Here is a 20,551-nt window from a genome sequence, read left to right on the forward strand (position 1 = left end):
GTACCTCTGTCAGAGGTACTGAGGAGAACAGGAAGACATCCAGTGGGGAAAAGGAAGCCGCCAGACCAATGGGTCCGTGGTGACCCTAGGCCATGGATGCCGGAGTGAGGGTCAGGCTGCCTGGGGAGGGCTGGCTGAAGGGCACTGGATGATCTCTGGGAGAAGCCTCCTGGTCATCTTGGACCGCATCATCATGCTGGACCCATATGAGTGCTCTGGGGAGGGTGTTGAGCCCCCCAACCCTGAGGCTTGACTCTCCCCTGCTCTCTGGGCCAGAAGTCCCCCGTGCTTCCACCTGCCCACTCCAAACACCCAGGGCCCTGGGCTTCTCTACTTTCAAGACTGTGTCAGGGCCACCTCTGTCATCTCCAAACCCACCCCTACTCACTGAAATCCCAGGGGACCCTCTAATTCCTCCAGCCCCACCCCGGGGCCGACCAGGCTGTGGGTCCAGCGAGACTACTGATGCTCTTTCCCCCAGGGCTGTGCCAACAACGTGATTGTTTACAGACCCCTTTCCTGCCTCTTTTCTCTGACCCACACCTGCCTGGGAGTTGGGGGTGGGGTGCAGGGAGGGGCTGGCAGGGTGGGGGGCTAGGCCTGCAGCCTCTCTCCTGCTCACAGCTGGAAGTCCCTTTGCCCACTAAGGGCCTCAGGCCTGTCGAGGGGCATCAAGTATGGCTGGGCTCAGGCTCTGATGGGGAGACGGGGAGGGTACGCAGATGGTCACAGGGCAGTGAGGACAGGATATGGCTCATGTTGGGGGGCTGGGAGGGCTCTGAGTGGTGCATCCCCATCCAACCTGTGTGTTGCTCTGAGAGTTGAGCTGGCCCTAGGAGCAGTGTGCCTGGCAGAGAAATGGCCCTGGGAAGCTCTGCCCAGTGAAGCTGAGTGTGGCTGCAGAGGAAAGCTTCAGGGTCACCCTCTCGGACTCCTGCAGCCTCTGCCCTAAGTGGAGTTGGCGAGGGCCCTGGGCCCTTGCGGCCTGTCTGGCCCCGTTGAGACCCCTGTGGAAACCACGACTAGCCCTGCCGTTCAGTGGGGCCGATGTGCTAGGCACCGTTGTCAGAGCAGCACAGTGTGCATGAGCCCGTTCAGTTCCCAGAACAGAGGCTCTTCCTGCCCATCCTCACCCGTGGAGCTCATTTCAAGGCCTGGAGGCCACGACGCCGAAAGGCGTGCCCCGGGAAGTGGGGCAGAAGTTATATGGGCACCTCCCACTGCACCTCAGCACCCACAGCCTGGGGCCACCATCTGGGGCGCGGCGTCTTCCCCAGTGTGGAGTGGTCCAGGCCTCAGCAGGGCCCTGAGCATCTCTGTTGTTTGATGGGGCAACTGGGAGAAGTCCCAGGCCCCTCCACACCCCGGGGCAGTGCTGGCCCTGGCCTGCCACTCCTCTGGGCAGGGTGCCCCCCTCTCCAGTCCCCCGACTCATCCCCGCTCCAGCTCCAAACAAGGCTTGGGCTGTGACCTGACTCCTGAGAAGGAGGTTGAAGCCAACTCACTGCTCCTAAATAGTAATAGTAATAGCTGACATTCGCAGAGCACTTACTGTGTGCTAGGCACCGTTCTAGAAGTTTTACATCTTCACTCCTTTAATTCTCATGATAACTGTATGAGGCAGGTGCCGCAGTCGCCCCCACCATTTTACAGATATGAAGCCGAGGCCCAGAGGGGCTTAGTTACTTGTCAGATGTCACACAGCCGATATTTGAAACAGTCTGGCTCTGGAGCCCCAGCTGTGGGCTGTCACACTGTGCTGCCTAAAGAGCATTGAATTCAGTGTCCACCGCCCCCCCATTGGGCCCTGTCGTTGTGCAGATGGGGACACAAGCCCAGGGAGGGGCAGAGCCGGGTGCAGACTCCCTGTCCAGTTCTTCTTCCCCTCCACCACCTGCAGCCGGCTCCAAGGGGGCATTCACAAGTGACTCTGTCCCGAAGGACTTTGATCCTGCCTTAGAGTCTTCCAGGGTCTCTGGGGATGGGGCTGGCCCAGGCCAAGGCTCCCTCAGCTCCCTACCAGCCTCTGCCCTCACCCGCTCTAATCCGGCCTCCCATCGGCAGCTAGAGGGATCTCTGAGAACCTGACCCCGAGAGGGCGGCCTCTGCCCAGTCCCTGAGCTAAGCTCCTTAAGCTGCTTAGCCCAGCGGCTGAGCTCTGGAGCCCTTGGAGCCCAGTGCTGCAGGATGGCCCAGGTGTGGCCCCGCACCCACGACTGCATCCATGGTGTCAGCCTCGGGTGACAACACTCCAGGTCCCTGACTGGGCCTCATTTGTTCCTTGTTCACCTGCATCTCTCTGATAAGCTTTAGCCGGGACAGGGCCCTGGGTGGCCACCTTTCTCCTCTGACAACAGGAAAGGCCCTCTGTCCCTGGCAGCCTTGCCAGCTGCAGTCGGTGGCTAAAGGCATGCAAGCTAGCGGACAACCTCCAGCTCCCCAAGGCACCCCTGGGTTTATGCCTGGCAAAAGCCTGACTGGGAGGTTAGAGACCGGGGTTCCAGCCCTGGCTGTGTGACCTTGGGGAGGTCACATAACCACTTTGAGCCTCATTGGAAAACAGGTAATCAGCAGGATTACTGGAAGAAAAATGAGGTAATATTTGCAGACATGCCCAGCTGGGTCCAAGTTGCTTCCTAGACAGAAAGCTTAATGCTAGGCTGGTGGTGTCCACGATGGCTGCCAGCTGCACAAGACAGGGTGGGGAGTGGCATGCCATGTGGGGAGGGCCCAGCATGAGAATGATCTGGGGATAAATCCTCAAAATGGGAGGAAGATGAGCCCCTTCATGCTAACATGTAGAACCCAAGTCTTCCTGTGGGGGCCTCTCTTCTCTCACCCTCTCTGCTAAGAGCCAGCATTTAGTGAGGACTTATGCATGCCAGGTGCCTCAGGGGTGCCGGCTCATCTAAGCCTCACAGTGGCCCCATAAGGCACCCTTGACATCACCATCCCTCTTTTCCAGGTGAGAGCACAGATCCCCAAGGTGGCTGGTCTTGGGTCCCATGTTCAGAAGGGGAGGCGGCTTTGAGCCACTCAAGTGAGGGCAGCCGCTTCTTCTGAGCCTTCATCTCCCCCAGTGATTCCTGCTGGGAAACCACATCCTGTGTGGCATCGTCTACACCGGTGGTTCTCAAACTTGAGCAAAATCACTTGCGGGGCTGGTTAAAACACAAGTTGCTGGGGGCCTATCAGAGTTTTTGAGTCAGTAAGTCTCAGTGGGGCTGAGAATTTGCACTGTCACACCGGTGGGGCTGAGAATCTGCATTGTGACACTGGGTGATGCTGATGGCCTATGGGCCACACTGTGAGAACCATTGTCTATACTAGTGCCATCCAATAGAAATATAATATGAGTCACATAGGTAATTTTAAGTTTTCTAGTAGTCATGTTAAAAAAGTAAAAAGAAACAAGTGAAATTAATTTCAATAATATATTTTATTTAACCCAACATATTCAAAAATTATCATTTTAACAGTTAATATAAAAATATCAGAGATTTTTTTACATTCTTTTCTTTTGTATTAAATCGATGTAATCTAGTGTGTATTTTGCACACACAGCACACCTCAATTTGGACTAGCCACGTTTCAAGTGTTCGATAGCCACATGTGGCCAGTGGCTACCATATTGGAGAGCATTTGTCCAGACAGTCCGAGGGAAGGGCCAAGTGGTCGGCCATGTGCTTCCAGGCAGCGCCCTCTACTGGTGGCTGGTAGTGCTGCCTGCACAGGGAAAGGGCCTCCGATCTGAGCCTTGGAGTGCCTGCCATCTCATCATTCCCCACCTGATCACAAGACAGCTGGGAGGATCAGAAGAGGTGGCAGTGGTACAGCAGAGGACTTGGTGCCCATTGGGAGAGGACACTGTTGACTCACCCCAGTCAGGGACAGGGGTGCTCTGTTGAAATGCCGGGTTGAGCCATGGTCACGTTGAGCCCGCGGTCACTGGTGTTGACGGATGCACCAGAGAATGTTAATGCCCACTCTTCTCCTTAGCTCTGGTCGGACAGGCTCACTCTCACAATTGCACCGAGGCTGCCCCATGCCCACCTCACGTGGGACCCCAGACGGTGTCCAGAGCAGTTCAGGATCTGGCTCTGCTTTCAAAGAATAATTGTTTGGGGTCCTCCCTCCAAATTGCCCCCAGCCCCTGCAGCAGTCACAGCCCAGGAGGCTGTCTGACCTCCCTGCCTCCCTCTCCCCCAAGCAGGGCCAGTCAGAGGTCCGGTGTGCACGCCTGCGCCTGCCTCTCACCGCCACACAGGGGCACAGTGGCAAGCGAAGTCTCCCAGCTCTACTAGGAGGCGGGTCCAGGTCCCCGAGCCGGGATGGACGTCCAGGCTGAGGTGGCCAGGGGGCAGAAACCCTGTCTCCTCTGTGCTTGGTCCAGGCCTTAAAGCTTGGCCCTCTCTGTCACCCCGAAGCCCACACACCCCTAACAGTCATGTCCCTGTAGGGACTGTTCTTGGCTGTACCTGGGAAAGGGGTACACAGGACTTCTCTGTTTTCCAGTCCCCAAACCTCTCCGGGACTGGCCCACGGGTGGGGCAGGGGCATTCCTCTTCTCAGACACCCAGCAGCATCTGTCTTTGCACGCCCCTTCCCCTTCCCAGGGGATCTTTATCTGGACTAGGACTGGGCACGCCTGGCCCTTCCCATCCACTGCTGGCACTCTGGTTGGCCCGAGAGCCCGCCTCTTCTGTCACACTTAGACGGGTAAGGAGAAGCAGCTTATGAAACGGAGGGAAGTCGTGGGTATTAGTTCAAAAATACTCTCTGGCCACCCCGAGCACATTTCTCGCTTTCCCTTGAGGGCGAGCTTCCGTATCCAGATTTTCACCCGCTCCCCTCCAACTCCAGCTCCCTGGGGTCAGCGCCTCCGACGGGGCTTCCCCCGGGTCTGGGAGGTTCCAGAGGCCTCGGAGTTCAGCCGTGCGCTCGGATTCAGCCTCGGGTTCAGCCGTGCACTTCATTTGTAGACACAGCCTCCCTGTGTCCCCGGGGCCCTCGTCACCTGCCCCGTGGGCCCCGCTGGGAGACCGCGGGTGCTCGCCGTGGACAGGCCAGGCAGGGGAAACCAGCTTTGGGGCATGGGGATTCCAGAGAGCGCTTTGGGGACAGTGGACATAGTACGAAAATTTGGAGGCTGGGATGAGGTTTCCAGGAAGGTTTTAGGGAGAAAGAAGGGTCCTGGGGCCGCGCGCAGAGAAACGCCGTTATTTGGAGGCGCCAAAGAGGACGGAACCAGCCTTAGACTTAGCGCCGCCGCCAGGCAGCCAGGGCCCAGGAAGCAGGGTTGCTAGGGACAACGCGTTCTGGGCGGAGCTGCTGCTGGGGTGGAGCTTGAGAGTTGAGGGCGGAGCCTGGGGAGGCGGGGAGAGGGCGGAGCCTGAGGGGTCTGAGCCAGAAGCGGAGTTGTGATTGGTGGATACCGCACGCTCTGGGCGGGGCCTGGCGGGGGCCGTGTTGGGGTTGGGGCGGAGCCTTCGGAGGGGCGGGGCGGGGCGGGGGCGGGCCCTGAGAGCTGGAGCAGGAGGGGGAGACGTGGTTGGCGGGGACCGAGCGCCCTGGGAGGGGTCGTAGCCGGCGGGGGCGGAGCCGAGCGGGCGGGGGCGGTGCTGGGTCGCGCCGGGCCTGGGGCGGAGGCGGCGCGCGGCGCTGACAGCTGAGTCGGCTCGCGGCCTCCCGCCCCCTCTGTGCCCGGCCCCGACCCCGGCCCGGCCTGCCCCGGAGCCATGAGCCCCGGGCTGCTGCTGCTGCTCGGCAGCGCCGTCCTGGTCGCCTTCGGCCTCTGCTGCACCTTCGTGCACCGCGCTCGCAGCCGCTACGAGCACATCCCCGGGCCGCCGAGGCCCAGGTGAGCGGGGGGTGGGGGCGGGGGCCTGGATGGGGCGCTCGAATGGGGGGCCGGGGGACTACATCCAAGCCGGCGTCGGGGCTGGGGGTCCAGCCTCGCCATTGCGCGCGGCCGCTTGGAGACGGTGGCCGGGAGAGGGGCGCTAACTATTCTTAGTAACAAATTACTCAGCCGCAGCCGCTGCTCGGCGCCCACCGCGCTCTGCTGGGCCCCTCAAACGTGATGGCAGCGACAACCCTGTTAGGTAGGCGCTACTGCTACCCCATCGTTCAGACGAGGAGACTGAGGCGCGCAGAGGCAAAGTCACCTGCCCAAGGTCACACAGTTGGTAAGCCTAGATTTAAACCCAGGTCAGCCTGGCTCTAAAGTGGGCGCTCTTAACTTTGGGACTTGGATGGGGTCACTCAACCTGGGCTGGAACACATTGCATTTTGGTCACATTCCCCTTTGTTTGTATTTCTGTCCTGGTACATCCTTTTTGTCTTTTCCTTAGTACTTCCATTCCATCCTTGGCCCCCACCCCCACCCACCCTACCTGCCCGTCACCAGCAGCTTACTTTTCTGAGGCTTAAATCAGATGTGTCGTTTCTCTGCTCCAAAGGCTTCCCATCACTTTAGAAGTAAATCTAATTCTAAATTAAGTCCTCTCCATGGCCAGCAAGGCCCCTGCTGAGCTCTCAGCACCCTTTCTGTACTGCTCTCTGCCCCCTGGCTTCCTCTCTGCTGCCCCGTCTTTCCGCACCACCCCCCAGCTGATTCCCTCCTCCAGGGCCTAGCTGTTCCCCATCCACCCTGTGTAAAGCCCACCCAGCCCCAAACTCCTTATGGGACCATCCCCCCTGAAGTTACCATCTTGTCACCTGTTGACTGTCTGTCTCCCCCTTTAGAATGTGAGCCCCTGGAGGGCAGGGATGCTGTGTGTTCACTTGTGTATCCCCAAAGCCTGGCACATTGCAGATGCTCAATAAATGTTTGATGAATGAATGAATAAACAATGGTATTAGACACACTTGTTAAAACCTCAGGACATGAACATTCTGGAAGGCACCCACCTCCAGCACAAGCCAGATGCCCTGGCGTTAGAAGCCTGAATCCCTATTTGGTGGGTTCGGGAAAGATCTCTGTGGCTGATGACATAGAGGCAACTATTCTCCCGGCTGGTTCTTTGTCCTCCCAGGTGCCCTCTCCCACCTTGGGGTCTTCCTGATCCCTCTTCCCTTACTTAGCATCTCCATCTTCTGCTTCACCTAGATGATGATTCCCTGCAGCATTCCAGGCTTGGCTTAAATGCCCCCTCCTCAGGGAGGTCCCACCTGCTCCTATCCCTGTATATATTATGTTCATTTTATAAGCTCTAAGTCACCATAATGGTGATTGGGTAATTATTTGTGCAACCTCTTGTTAAGTGTGTGTCTATCCCATAGGCCTGTGTCTGTCTCGTTCACTGCTGTGTCCCCGACCTCTAGCACAGCAGCACCTGGGACATGTGTAGTAGATGCTCAATAAACAGTGATTCAAGGTGGATGCTGGAAATCTCCTACAAGTTCTGTTAGGTACACTGTCACCCTTTCAAAGTTTCAAATCAGCCATCAACAATTGGAATTGAATGAGTTTAGCGCTTGTTCCAACAGGTCCCATCAGGACTTGGCCTTCCTGTAAAACCTGGTGCTTCAAGCCTGCAGACCTGGTCCGGTCTTGGTGTCTTTTGTGTGTGTGTGTGTGAGGAAGATCAGCCCTGATCTAACATCCATGCCAATCCTCTTCTTTTTGCTGAGGAAGATTGGCCCTGGGCTGACATCCGTGCCCATCTTCCTCCACTTTATGTGGGACGCCGCCACAGCATGGCCTGACAAGGGGTGCGTCGGTGCGCGCCGGGGATCCGAACCCAGGCCACCAGCAGTGGAGCGCACGCACTTAACCGCTACACCACAGGGCCGGCCCAGTCTTGGTGTCTTGAGAAGGCAGAACTTAAATCAAGCCCCTCTCCCTACATCTCTTTTTTAAAATTGTATTTAAAAAATAAACTTATGTATGCCATAAGATTTACCCTTTTAAAGTGTCCAATTCAGTGCTTTTTAGTATAGTGATGGAGTTGTGCAACCATCACCACTGGTTCCAGAATATTTTCATCACCCCAACAAGAAATCTCATACCCATTAGCTGTCACTCGTCATCTCCCCCACCCCAGCCCTAGGCAACTACTAATCTGCTTTCTGTCTCTATAGATTTGCCTGTTCTGGACATTTCATGTAAATGGAATCATACAATATGTGGCCTTTTGTGTCTGGCTTCTTTCACTCAGCATAATGTTTTCAAGGATCATCCATGTCGTAGCATGTGTCCATATTTCTTTCCTTTTTATGCCTGAATCCTCCCCCAAATCTTACACCACAGAATCTACATGTGACCTACAGGTGTGTGTGGGTGGGTGGAGGAGTGGGAGGAGGCAGAATGTAATTATGGTTGGGCTCTTCATTCTGCGGAGGTGAACTGAACGATGCATGTGCAGAAAGATTTTGGATTAAAAATTGGTTGGTCAAATATAAAGCCGCACTAAATGAAAGTTCTGGAACTTCTTCTAGCACAAATCAGATGCTTTGGCGTTCAAAGCCTGGATCCTCAAACCATGATTGGAAACACCTTGGTAGACAGGAAACCCAGGTATTGAGTCTCCAGTAACAGCATGTGCCCCTTGGTGCTTCACAGCTTTGCCAGCTTGTAGGCAAGGAACCCTCTGCCCTGCAAGAGGCATCTGCTGTGCTCCCCCACCCCCACCCTTCATCCTCCTTATTCTGCAGGAGTCACCAGGTTGCCCTCCCTGAATGCCACACCTCTATGTTCTTATTAGAGACAACATCCTACGGCAATCGTCCGTGTAGCAGCTGACAACTCAGACCCCACGTTCAGATCCCACACAGACACTTGTAGCTTCTTTACTCTCTGTCATTGCTCTAAACTTCCTTATCAGCCGTCTCTCTCCTGATAGTGTAGGTTGAATGTAAACTTGACAATGAAGGTCTCTCTCTCCCAGTTTTTATTTTGGAGTGAGGTTTTCAAGTTTGACTCCTGGGCAGTGCTGGTTTTCTCTCCAGCTCCTACTTGCCAAGTTGCTGGATGCTTCCTGGTGGTGGTGGAGACCCATGGCTGGCTCTGTTGGGTGGTGCATCCCATGGACTTTGGGTGCCCAGCTGAGTACTCACCACCCCATCCCTTTGGCATGAGGCACAATCACGGCCCCTCATCCTCACTCCTAGTGGGTGGCCCACCCCTCAGCCATTTTGTGGGCTCCCTTCATCTCTCGGGGTGGCCCCACAGTGGGCTCTCCAGATGAGCTCTGCTCATTACTCTCCAAGGCTTTCTCGGCCCACAGGAACCTTGAAAACTGCAGGTGCTGGGGACCCAGCAGGGGAGGGGGACTTTGCCTTCCCCTCTCTCCCTGGGCTGCTCTGCCCTATCCAGGCTACCACCAGGGGCGTGCCAGGTGGGCTTCTGTCCCGCCCTCCCCCCCGACCCAGTATGCTACCATCCCCTCATTCTGTCATCCCTTACCTGCGTATTTCTAACACCTGGTCTTCCCACTCTGCCTTCGGCTTCTCAGCGCCAGCGCCCCCTGCAGGAACTGGAAGCAACAAGTTTTAGTTCCCTTTCCTGCCTGGCAGTGGGGACCCCATGCCACTCCGTGCCCTTGGCCTCCTTGAGGTGTCACTCACCTTTCTCCTCAGGTGGCAGTTGACCCCAGTGGTTAGGGTAGAGGCTCTCAGACAGGCCTGGGAGGATGAGGAGGGTCCAGACTCTGTTCTCACTCAGGTGGCTCAAAACTGAGAACATTCCCCCAAAACGTACAGCTTTGGGGAGTGACCATGGGTACTAGACTGTTCTGGAAATGCAGCCACTCGTGTGTGAGTCATGTACAGCCCATCTTTCTGCAGGTTGAGTAAGTTCAAGGCCGCTCACCTCGAGGGGGCCTCAGCCGCCTGGTGGCCACACTGCCCTTCCCTCCCCAGCATTCGCTCTCCCCCTCTCCCAACAATCTCCCCTTCTCTTTAATCCCCATCACCTCCCCCTCCAACCACACTCTCAGCCTTTATTCTTGCCTCCTACTTCCCGGAGCAAATGGCACAGCCTGAGAGAACTTTCTTCCAGGGCTCTGGCCCACAGCTGCCCCCTTCCCTGCAGGGGCCCGTGGGCCCTTCTGGCTGGGACGAGCCCCTGCTGCTCAGCAGGCCTGCCCAGCTGTGCCCCCGCTCTCCTACATCAGCAGTTTTCCTTCTCTTCTGCATCATTCCCATTTTTATATAATGTGCTCTAAAAAAAAGCAACCCTTCTCTTCCCTCTCTCTTCCTTCCGTCTGCTGCCCCCATCTCCGCACCCCCACAGCAACCCCCCCCCCGAGAAGCCTGCCTGTCTTTGGGCTCCCGTTCCTCCCTCCCGTTCTCTCTTGAACCCACCACCCCGTCGGGCTCGGGCCCCCACCTCTCCTCCCAACCTGCTTTGGTCAAGGTCCCCGTGACCTCCAGGGAGCTGAGCTCCTTGGTCAGCCCTTGGTCACCATCTTACCCGGCCGCCTCCCTCCTTCTTGTCCTGCTGTCTTCACAGGCTTCCCCCTCCACTCTCCCGGATCTCCTCCAGCCACCCCGGCGTCTCCTGCTCACTCTCCTTGGCTGGTTGTCCCTTTGCTGGCTGTCCCCTCAACGGTGGCTCCATCCTTGAGCCTCTTCTCCATCTACACTCACCCCCTTGTGGTCTAATCCAGTCACTGGATTAAATGCCACCTCTCTGCTGAGGACTTTCGTGTTGACATCTCTGGCTGGAGCCCTCCCCTGAACCCCAGCTTCAAGTATCTACCTGCCTGCTCCCCTTCTGTGTTAAATGGGCACCAAAAACCCAACAGGCCCAAAGCCAAGCTCCTGATTTAATCTGCTTGTCTCAGGTTGGATCCCAGAGGCCAGTCCTGAGACAAGAATTGAAGAGTAAGTAGTTTATGGGTGTGACCCCGTGGGGTTGGGGATTGGAGAGAGAGAGAAGGTTAGAAAGCCAATCAAGCAAGTTTCCTCTGGGCAACTGAGTGCACGGCCCCCCCACCTCCAGGGAACTCTGGGACCGTGTGGAGCACATGCCCTGAGCTACCCAGCCGAGGAGGAGCTGGGGTCATTGGAGGGCTGCTCTGGGGGTGTGGGGCTGGAACTTCCCGCCTGCCCCTCCTGCGGCAGAGCAGAGAGCGCTGGGCAGCGTCTCGCATGCTGGCCTTTGGAGGTGTGCCCCCCTGCACGGACAAGGACGGTGTCTGCTGCCCCCAGCAAGCCCCTTCTCAGTGCTCCTTGTCTTAGTAACTACCAGCTTCTTCCATCCTTCCAGCGGCTGAGGCCGAAAGCCCCAGGGTCGTCCTTGACACCTCTCATGCCCACCTTTGAACCTGCAGCAGGTCTGCTTGGCTCCACCTACAACACACATCCAGCATCTGACTTCTTCTCACCTCCGCTGGTCTGAGCCCCCATCACCTCTCACAGCTCCCTCAGTGGTGCCCCTGCCCCGAACCCACCCCGTTTACTCTCAGCATCACGACAATGAGAATGATCCATTTAAAACCCAAGTCAGATCCCATGTCTGCTCTGCTCCAAACCCTCCAGTGGCCCCCACTTTGTTGAGGTCAAAGCAAAAGTTTGGACAACAGCCCACAAGGCTTTACACGATCTGCCCCCACCTTGGTGACCCCATCCTGTACCACGCTCCCCTCAAGCACTCTGCTACAGCCACACCGCCTTCTTGCTGTTCCTTGAACTTACCAAGCACATTCCCACCTCAGGACATTTGCACCTGCCATTCCCTCTGCCTGGAAGGCTCTTCCCCCAGATACCCGTGTGGCCTCGTCCCTTGCTTCCTGCAGCTCACATGTCACCTTCCTAGAGGGACATTCCCTGACCTGCTTGTATCAAATAGCCTCCATTCCCATCCCTGATCTCCTTACCCATCCCCCACTCTGATTTTTCTCCCATCACTCTCTGGCTTCATATTTATTTACTTATTTGTTTATCTACTCTCTGTCTCTCCTGGGAGAATATGAGTTTACTGATCCAGAAAATCCCAAGTGCAGTTTGTTGTCACCCATTCTGGATGCTGTAGTAAGTGAAGTGGAATGGAATAAAGTCATACAGGAGACAGGAGGTCATAAGTGCCCAGGGCGACACCCAGACAGGCCTGTTTCCAATCTGGTGCTCACAGCGCAGACTTAACATGACCAAACCATCTCCCCTGGTGAGAAGGACTGCGGGCACCCTGGTACCCGCTACACAGTGTGGGCCGGCCTCTGTTAATATTATATACACAGGGCTAATAACAGACCTACCTCCGGGCACTGTCGGTTGGGGTGAGGCTTAGCTGGGGGCCCAGCGACAGTGAATGTTTAGTGAATGTCTCAGGGTAATTCTGTGCAATATTATTGAGCCCTGTCCACGTGCCGGCCCTCACCTCCGCACCAGGGAGCCAGAGAAGAATAAACAATCTCCTCTCCAAGGAGGCCCCTGGAGCCAGGCAGACCTGGGTTTGCATCCTGCCTGGTGACCCTGAGCCAGTGCCGTCCCCTCCCCGTGCCTCAGTCCTCCCATCTGTGAAGGGGCCCAGTAACGCCAACCTCATGGGTCCTGTGGGGAAGGGAGCACTCTTCAGTAGTGACTTCCAGTGGTCTTAATGTTTCCCGTTTCTTCTAGTTTCCTTCTGGGACACCTCCCCTACTTTTGGAAAAAGGACGAGGTTTGTGGCCGCGTGCTCCAAGATGTGTTTTTGGATTGGTGGGTCCTAACTTGTCATTTGTCGCCCTTCCCCAGTCCAGGTCCCTCACTGGGCAGCTCCCCACCCCCTGGTCCAGCACACACTCCCCACTCCCTGCCCAGGTCACTCCCACCCCCAGCAGTTCCTCCTGGAGAGGCAGACGCTCGACCTTAGACCAGCTGTCAGAAGGTCTCTGAGCCTCAGTTTCCTCATCTGTAAACTGGCCGGCGGTGACTAGACAACAGTCACTCTTTGGGGCAGTGCTTTACACCTTTCAAAGCATTTTCAAAGCTATGATATTGCCTGATGCCCAGCACGACCTTTTGGGGCAAAGGAGGCGTGTAGCAACCTTATTTCACGGGTGTGGAAACAGGCCCAGTGGGGGACGTTCCCCAGTGGTGAGTCAGCAGCAGGGCAGAGCACTGGCCCCCAGCCGTGCTGAGCCCCCTCCTGGGATGGGACCCCCTGTTCCTCCCGCTGCACCTGGGCTGATGATACTCACGTCGCTGCTGGCTGAGTGCATTCTTCGGTCCCTTTGGTTTCCAGGGCTAAGAAGTACGGACCCGTCGTGCGGGTCAACGTCTTCCACAAAACCTCAGTCATCATCACCAGCCCCGAGTCAGTGAAGGTAAGGAGCAGAGTGGCTTCACCGGGGAGAGCCCTCCCCTTTCCTGGAGTGGGCCGTGAAACTCAGCCCCAGGGGCTGTGGGAGAGATGCTCCCGAGTCACGGCGTTTGGGCTGGTTTCCCAAGGATCCAGAAGGGAATGGCATCTTTCTCTCTAACCACCCACCGTTTGGGGGCCTCTACAAGCGGGGCAGTTCGAGGTGGGCAGTGAGGGGGGACTTTGCTATCAGAACCATTGGGTTGGGAGTTCTGCCCAGCTGGCGCACACACGTGTAGCTAGTTCACCTCTCTCAGCCTCAGTTTCCTCATCTGAGAAGTGGGATTATAACCCCTCTCTCTCAGGGTTATGATGAGAATTAAATATTGTTCAATTTATTTAACGACGTGTCGAAAGATACTTAAACAGTGTTTACTGTGGGCCATGCGCTTTTCCATGTATTCCACAATTATTAACCCATTTCATCCTCATAGGGGTAGGGGCTCTTATGAGTCCCCGTTTTAGAGATGAGGAAACTGAGACAGGCTGCATTAACTGGTCTGTAATGTGTGCAGGACAGTGTCTGCCATGTAGGTACTAAGAATGGCCATCAGAACATCTACTTTAGAGTTGCCAGAATTGGGCTCAAATCTGGGCTCTGCCACCAACTGACTGTGGGACCTTGGACAAGTTTCTTCACCACTCTGGGCCTCAGTTTTCTCATCTGTAAAATAGGGATGATGCCTCTCTTACAGATGGGTGTAAGAATGGAACTGAAATAATGTCTGTGAGCCATCTAGCCCAGGCCCGGCACACGGCAGTTGCTCAATAAATGATGGTGCAATTATTCTCACTCAGCTGATGGGTACTCAGCTGATGTGTGGGGGTGATTCTCTGCATGGAGGGTGGCTGTGGTGACACTAAGAGGGGTAAAATACAAAGATCAGGAGACAAATTGAACAACCATGTTGTCTCTAACAAGTTGTTAAAAATCATTTTTTTTTAAGTTTAATTTCAAATACAGACATAGTTTAAGACTTTTTAAAGCATACTACCAAAAAAGCATGCACAAAGACCTTCATGATGCTCAATGAGAAAAGAAGTTGAAGGATATGTATTAACATGATGAATTACATTAATATTCAAGTGTTAAACCAACCTTGCATTCCTGGTCATACTACAGTTCACTCATGGATACATAGGTACATGAATACAATTTGCTCATCTTTTGTTAAGGATTTTTATTTCTGTATTTATTCTTTTCCTATAATGCCTTTGTCTGGTTTTGGTATCAGGTTAATAGGCCTCATAAGATGAGTTGGGAAATGTTCCCTTTCTTCTATTTTCTGAAAGAATTTGTATAGGAGTGGTGTTATGTCTTCCTTTAATATTTGATAGAATTCACCAGTGAAACCGTCTGGGCCTGGCATTTTCTTTGAAGGAAGTGTTTTTTGTTTTGTTTTAATTACACATTCGATTTCTTTAATCGATAGATAGCCATTCAGATTTTCTATTTTTTCCTTCAGTTTGTTAATTTGTGTCTTTCAAGGAATTTATCCGTTTCATCTAAATTGTTGAAATTATTGGTATAAAGTTGTCCACAATATTTATTATCTTTTTAATGTCTACTGGATCTGTGGTGATGTCCTTTCTTTCATTCCTGAAGATAGTAATTTGGATTTTCTCTTATTTTCTTGATCAGCCTAGCAAGAGGTTTATAAATTTTATTCATCTTTTCGAAGACCCAGCTTTTGGCTTCATTGGTTTTCTGTTTGTCCATTTTCTGTTTTATGATTTGCGCTCTTTAATATCCTTCCTCTATTCACTTTAGGTTTAATTTGTCTTTGTCCTAATTTTTTAAGGTGAGAGTTTAGACAATTGATTTTAGACTTTGTGTCTTTTCTAATATAAGCATTTAAAGCTATATATTTCCCTGTAAGCACTGTTGTTGTTAGTGCCATCCAGTCAATTCTGACTCTTACTGCCCCTGTGTCCAGCAGAGCGGAACCCTGCCCAGTCTTTTTGTGCCATCCTCTTATCGTCTGGTGCTGTATCAGACAATGCTCTGCTGCTGTTCATGGGGTTTTCATGGCCAGTGTTTTCAGAAGTAGGTAGCTGGATCCTTCTTCCTAGTCTGTCTTAGTCTGGAAGCTCCACTGAAACCTGTCCACCATGGGGGACCCTGCTGGTATTTGAAATCCCAGTGGCATAGCTTTCAGCATCACAGCAACACGCAGCCACCACAGTATGACAACCGACAGATGGGTGATGTGGGTCCCTGACTGGGAGACAAGCCCAGGCCGCAGCAGTGAGAGGGCTCACTCTTAACTGCTAGACCACCAGGGCTGGCTCTGTAGCACTACTTGAGCACAAATTTACCACAAATTTCAATATGTTGTGCTTTTATTTTCATTCAGTTCAAAATATTTTCTAACTTTCCTTGTGATTTCTTCTTTGAAACATGGATTATTTAGATGTGTGTTATTCAACATAATTTCAAAATATTCTAAATATTGTGGGATTTTCCAGATATTTTTCTGTTATTGGTTTCTAATTTAATTATGTAAGGTCAGAGAAAATACTCTTCATAATTTCAATCCTTTTAAATTCACTGAAGCTTGTTTTATGACCTAGCATTTGGTCTATCTTTGTGAATGTTCATGAGCACTTAAAAAGAATGTATGTTCTGTAATTTTTGAATGGAGTGTTCTAGAAATGTCGGTTAGGTCAAGTTGATTGACAGTGTCATTCAACTCTTCTAAATCCTTACTGACTTTCTGTCTACTTGTTCTAGCAATTGCTGGGAGAGGGATGTTGAATTCTCCAACCACAATCATGGATTTTTCTATTTCTACTTTCAGTTCTATCAATTTTGCTTTGTGTATTTTGAAGTTCTACTATTACATGTGTACCATATAGGATTGTTATGTCTTTGTGATGAAATGATCCCTTTATCTTTAGAAATGTCCCCTTTATCCCTGGTTATATTCCATTTCCTAAAGTGTATTTCGTCTGGTATTATGTAGCCACTCCAGCTGTCTTACGCTTAACTGTCGTAAGCATTCAACTTACGCTTAACGTATGATGCAACGCGTCATACGTTGCATGATGCATCTTCTCTATCCTTTTGCTTTTAAGCTATCTGGATTTTTATATTTAAGGGGGGTTTCTTGTGGATAGCATATAGTTGGGTCTTGCTGTTTTATACAGTCTGACAATCTCTGCCTTTTCATCGAAGTGCTCAGGTCCTTTACAGTTAATGTCATTATTGATATAGCTAGCTTTAAATCTAGCATGCTGTTATTTGTTTTCTCTTGGTCCTATCTGTTGTTTGTTCCCTCTTCCTCCTTTCCTGCCCTCTTTTGGATTGAGTATGTTTAGTATTCCACGTATCTCCACGTGGCTTATTAGCTCTACTTTCTCTCTCAGTGGTTGTGCTAGGGTTTATAGTATATCTTTAATTTATATCACTCTATCTTCAAATAACATTATACCACTTCATCTCTGTCTCCTTTAAAATTTTCTCTTTATCACTGCTTTCAGAAATTTGATTATGCTCTGCCTCGGGGTCCTTGTTTTTGTGTTAATTCTATGTAGGATTCTTTGAACTTGTTGGATATGTGGGTTCCTTCAGCATATTTGTAATATTTGTAATAAATGTGTTAACATCCTTGTCTGCAAATTCCATCATCCCTGTTATTTCTGAGCCTGGTTATAGGTCAGATTTTCATGCTCTTTGGCATGTCTGGTGATTTTACACTGAACACCGGACATTGTGAACTGCACATTGTTGAGTGCTTGATTTTGTTTTATTCCTTTCAAGAGTGCTGGAGTTCATGCCGGCAGATGGTGAAGTTACCTGCAGATCAGTTCGATCCTTTCCAGATTTGCTTTAAGGCTTTTGTAGGGTTGATATAGAGTAGAGTTTTACTCTAGAGCTAGATTAGCCCCACTATTAAGGAATGACCCTTCTGGGGCCACTAATAAAGGCCTTGTGTCTGAGGGTTAACTCTGGCCAGTGGGGACTTGAACAATTCTTGGCTTATGCTTTGAGAATTGTTCAGCCAGTACTTCTTCTTTTCTCAGAAGTTATTTTTACCCAGTCTTGTGGACTTTCGCTCTACATGTGCACGGGTTGGTATTCATCCAAAGACACAAGGGGTCCCTACACAGATTTCTGCCCAGGAGCTCTTTCTATGCGTAGTTCCCTCCTCTAGTGTCCTCTGCCCTACAAATTCTAGCCTCCTCTGGCCTGCCTGGCCTCTGATCTCTGTCTCATCAGTTTGGAAGAGCTGCTGGACTATATTTGAGTTTCTTCTTTTAGTCCTTTGTCCTGAGTTTGCCTCTGGGCAGAGATGGAGTAATCCCAGGTCGTAGGGCTCACATTGTCGTTTTCCTTTTCCTCTGCTTGGGATTCACAGTTTTGCTCTGCCTGTTGTTGAGTGTCTGAAAACAGATATTTCATACATTTTGCCTATTTTTCTGGTTGTTTATGGCAGAAGGGCAAGTCCCTAGCACTTATGCCTTCACAGGTGGAAGTGTGCTGTCAGTGTGGGCAGTCACGGAAGGCAGCAAAGAGCTGGGGGTGCCCTGTGCACCCCTCATGTCCCACAGACCAGCTCGCTGGACCATCAAAGGATCCCCAGCCCTGGGAACAACACGCCGTGTAGACCCTTGGCTGTGTGGACACCTGGTCAGAGCCTGTTCCACCTCAGTGTAGGGGCTCCTCAGTTCCGGTTGGGAAGGGCTGATGCGGACCTTGGACCACTCAAGGATGTTTGAGAGGGGCCTGGGAGGCGGGCCTTTACTGTCATAGTCTTTTTGCAGGAGATAAAACTGCGAGAGTGGAGTAGTGATGAAACTTGGTTTACAAGTGACAGTGTTTGGGGTGGGTGGGGTCCCCGAGATGTGACTCATGACCAAAGTCAGCCACTTCTGGGGTTTCCTTTCAGCTGAAAAATTGTTATGAGACCCCTGGGAGCTAAGCTCACAGACAGCAGGAGCCCCTGGGTTAGTGTACAGTAGAGATAGCGCTGTAGTGCCTCCCAGTGCCCACAGGATGAAGCTCAGCGCCCCACAGGACGGTCCTCTGGGATCTGGCCCCGCGGGATCTGGCCCCCGCTGCCCCACTCCACGCACCTCTGCCTGAAGGCACTGTGTGCCCTGGGCTTCCCCTGCCTGGAGCTCAGCCTTCTCCCTCCTCCTCCCCCCAGCACGCTGCCTGGATCCAAGTCCTATGTCCACCATTGACTGTGTGCATGACCTCAGGCCAGTTTTAAATCCACTTCTTCGTTCAGATGTAAGAAGAACGTAAAGATGTCACCCACATCTTCGGGTTTATCGTTAAATGAGCAACAGGATGCTGATGCCATCTGGCATTTATAGAGCATCAGCTGTGTGCCAGGTGCTATTCTGAGCACTGTTCAGAGCAACCCTGCCAGCCAGGCACTCTTCCTATCCCCGTCTCATAAGAGGAGGAAGCTGAGGGGCACAGGACATGACTAACTTGCCCAGGGTCACAGAATTAGCAGGTGGTGGAGAGAGCATATTGAGCCCAGATTCAAAGTCAAGCCAGCTGACTCCACAGCCCAAGCCGTTAACCCCTGGGCTATACAGCCTCAGGAGCTGTTAGCTAATGTTCCTGCGGCTACCATTCAGCTCTTGGTAAGGCAAGATGACGCTTCCTCCGGGAAGCCTTCCTTGACTTCCGTGGCTGGGTTGCACGAACAACACTGAATCTGTGCCAAGTGTCTCTCCTGTGTCCCAGAAGCTCTCCCTCTGGGGCTTCTGGTGAGGCAACCCCCCTGCACCACTCTCCAGCTGTGCGGCCACAGGAAAATCACTTCACTCGCTCCCTGTGCCCTGCTTTCCTCATCCCCGAACAGGATGCTATTGCTGGGAGACAGGACTTCGGGAGGATTAGGTGAGGTCATACCTATGAAGTGTTCACACCACAGCTGGGTGTGATTATTTGCTCAGCACGGGGTGATTATTTGGGGCATGTTTCACAAGAATCGAGAAAACTGCTGAGTCCTTTGCAGCCCGTCACGGGTACACGGGCTCATGTTGGTTTTTTGGGGATATCTAGAAGTTCCTGATGTCAACCAAGTACAACAAGGACTCCAAGATGTACCACGCACTCCAGACTGTGTTTGGCGAGAGGTAAGGCGCGAGGAGGGGGCTGGGTGGGAGGGCAGGAAAGCCTGAGGCTGCTAGCAGAGGGCCCAAGGGGCCCAGAGAGTTGGGTGTCACATTAAGGCCTGAGGCCCTGGCTTCCAGGCACACAACAGGTGCTCCATCTGTGTGGCCACGCTCTTGTCTCTTGTCGTTAGAAAGTTCCTTCTCCTCTTTCCACTCTGGATGGCAGGTGGGAACGTGGGGGTCACTGAGGTTGGGGTGCATGGATCTCCCCGTTTCTTTTTAATTTACTTTTTATCATGGTAAAATTCACAACCATAAAATTCACCACCTTAACCACGTGGGAGGTACAATTTGGTGGCATTTGGTACATTCACAGTGTGGTGCAACCATCACCACTGTCTAGTTCCAGAACATTTCCATCACCCGAAGTGACCCTGTACCCATCAAGCAGTCAGTCCCCATTCCCTCACCCAGCTTCTCACGTCAAGCATTTGTCCCGTGCAGACTGTTTGGCCAAGGCTTGGTGTCCGAATGTGACTACGAGCGCTGGCACAAGCAGCGGAGAGTCATGGATCTGGCCTTCAGCCGGAGGTGAGTGCGGCCGGAGGTGGTGGGCCTTGGGAAAGGAGGTCTTCATCGGAGGGGGCCTGGCCCAGGCTGAAGGGGGAGAGGAATGAGGGCATGAGCCGTCAGAGAGAGAGCGAGACAGGCGGGCTGGTGGCATGTCACGGAGAGAGAGGCCCCCACGGGGTTTGCGAGCATCAAGGGCTGATTGACAACAATGCCTGGAGGGGTGGAGTCCCTCTCCCCCTAGCAGCTCCCTTGGCTCAGACCTCATCTCTCCTCATCTGGGCTTTTTATTTTATTTATTATAGTTTTCATTTTGGGGTAGCATTTTATTTTTTAAATAACTGTTTTATTGAGATATGATTCACATACCATACAATTCACCTATTTAAAGGGTACAATTCAATGGTTTTTAGTTTATTCACAGCATTGTACAGCCATCTCCACAGTTGATTTTAGAACATTTTCATCACCCCAAAAAGCAGTCACTCCCCATTTCCTCTCAATGGCCCCAGCTCCTGGAAACCACTAATTTACTTCGTGTCTCTATGGATTTTCATATTCTGGACATTTCCAGACAAATGGAATCATACAATATGTGGTCTCTTGTGCCTG

General features: G+C 52.6%; 1 protein-coding gene across 1 annotated transcript in view; it reads left to right on the forward strand.

Moving 5' to 3' along the window:
- The first annotated feature begins 5,738 nt into the window (after positions 1-5,738).
- The window catches only part of LOC131421187 (cholesterol 24-hydroxylase), a 31,914-nt gene continuing 17,101 nt past the window's right edge, over positions 5,739-20,551 (forward strand). The window contains exons 1-5 of the mRNA XM_058567909.1: positions 5,739-5,860; positions 12,565-12,645; positions 13,172-13,253; positions 19,317-19,390; positions 19,874-19,960. Of these exons, the coding sequence (XP_058423892.1) occupies positions 5,739-5,860; positions 12,565-12,645; positions 13,172-13,253; positions 19,317-19,390; positions 19,874-19,960 (446 nt within the window). The remainder of the gene's footprint in view (positions 5,861-12,564; positions 12,646-13,171; positions 13,254-19,316; positions 19,391-19,873; positions 19,961-20,551) is intronic.

The sequence above is a fragment of the Diceros bicornis genome, chromosome 24, assembly GCF_020826845.1.
Source record: "Diceros bicornis minor isolate mBicDic1 chromosome 24, mDicBic1.mat.cur, whole genome shotgun sequence".
In the NCBI taxonomy this organism is placed as follows: domain Eukaryota; kingdom Metazoa; phylum Chordata; class Mammalia; order Perissodactyla; family Rhinocerotidae; genus Diceros; species Diceros bicornis.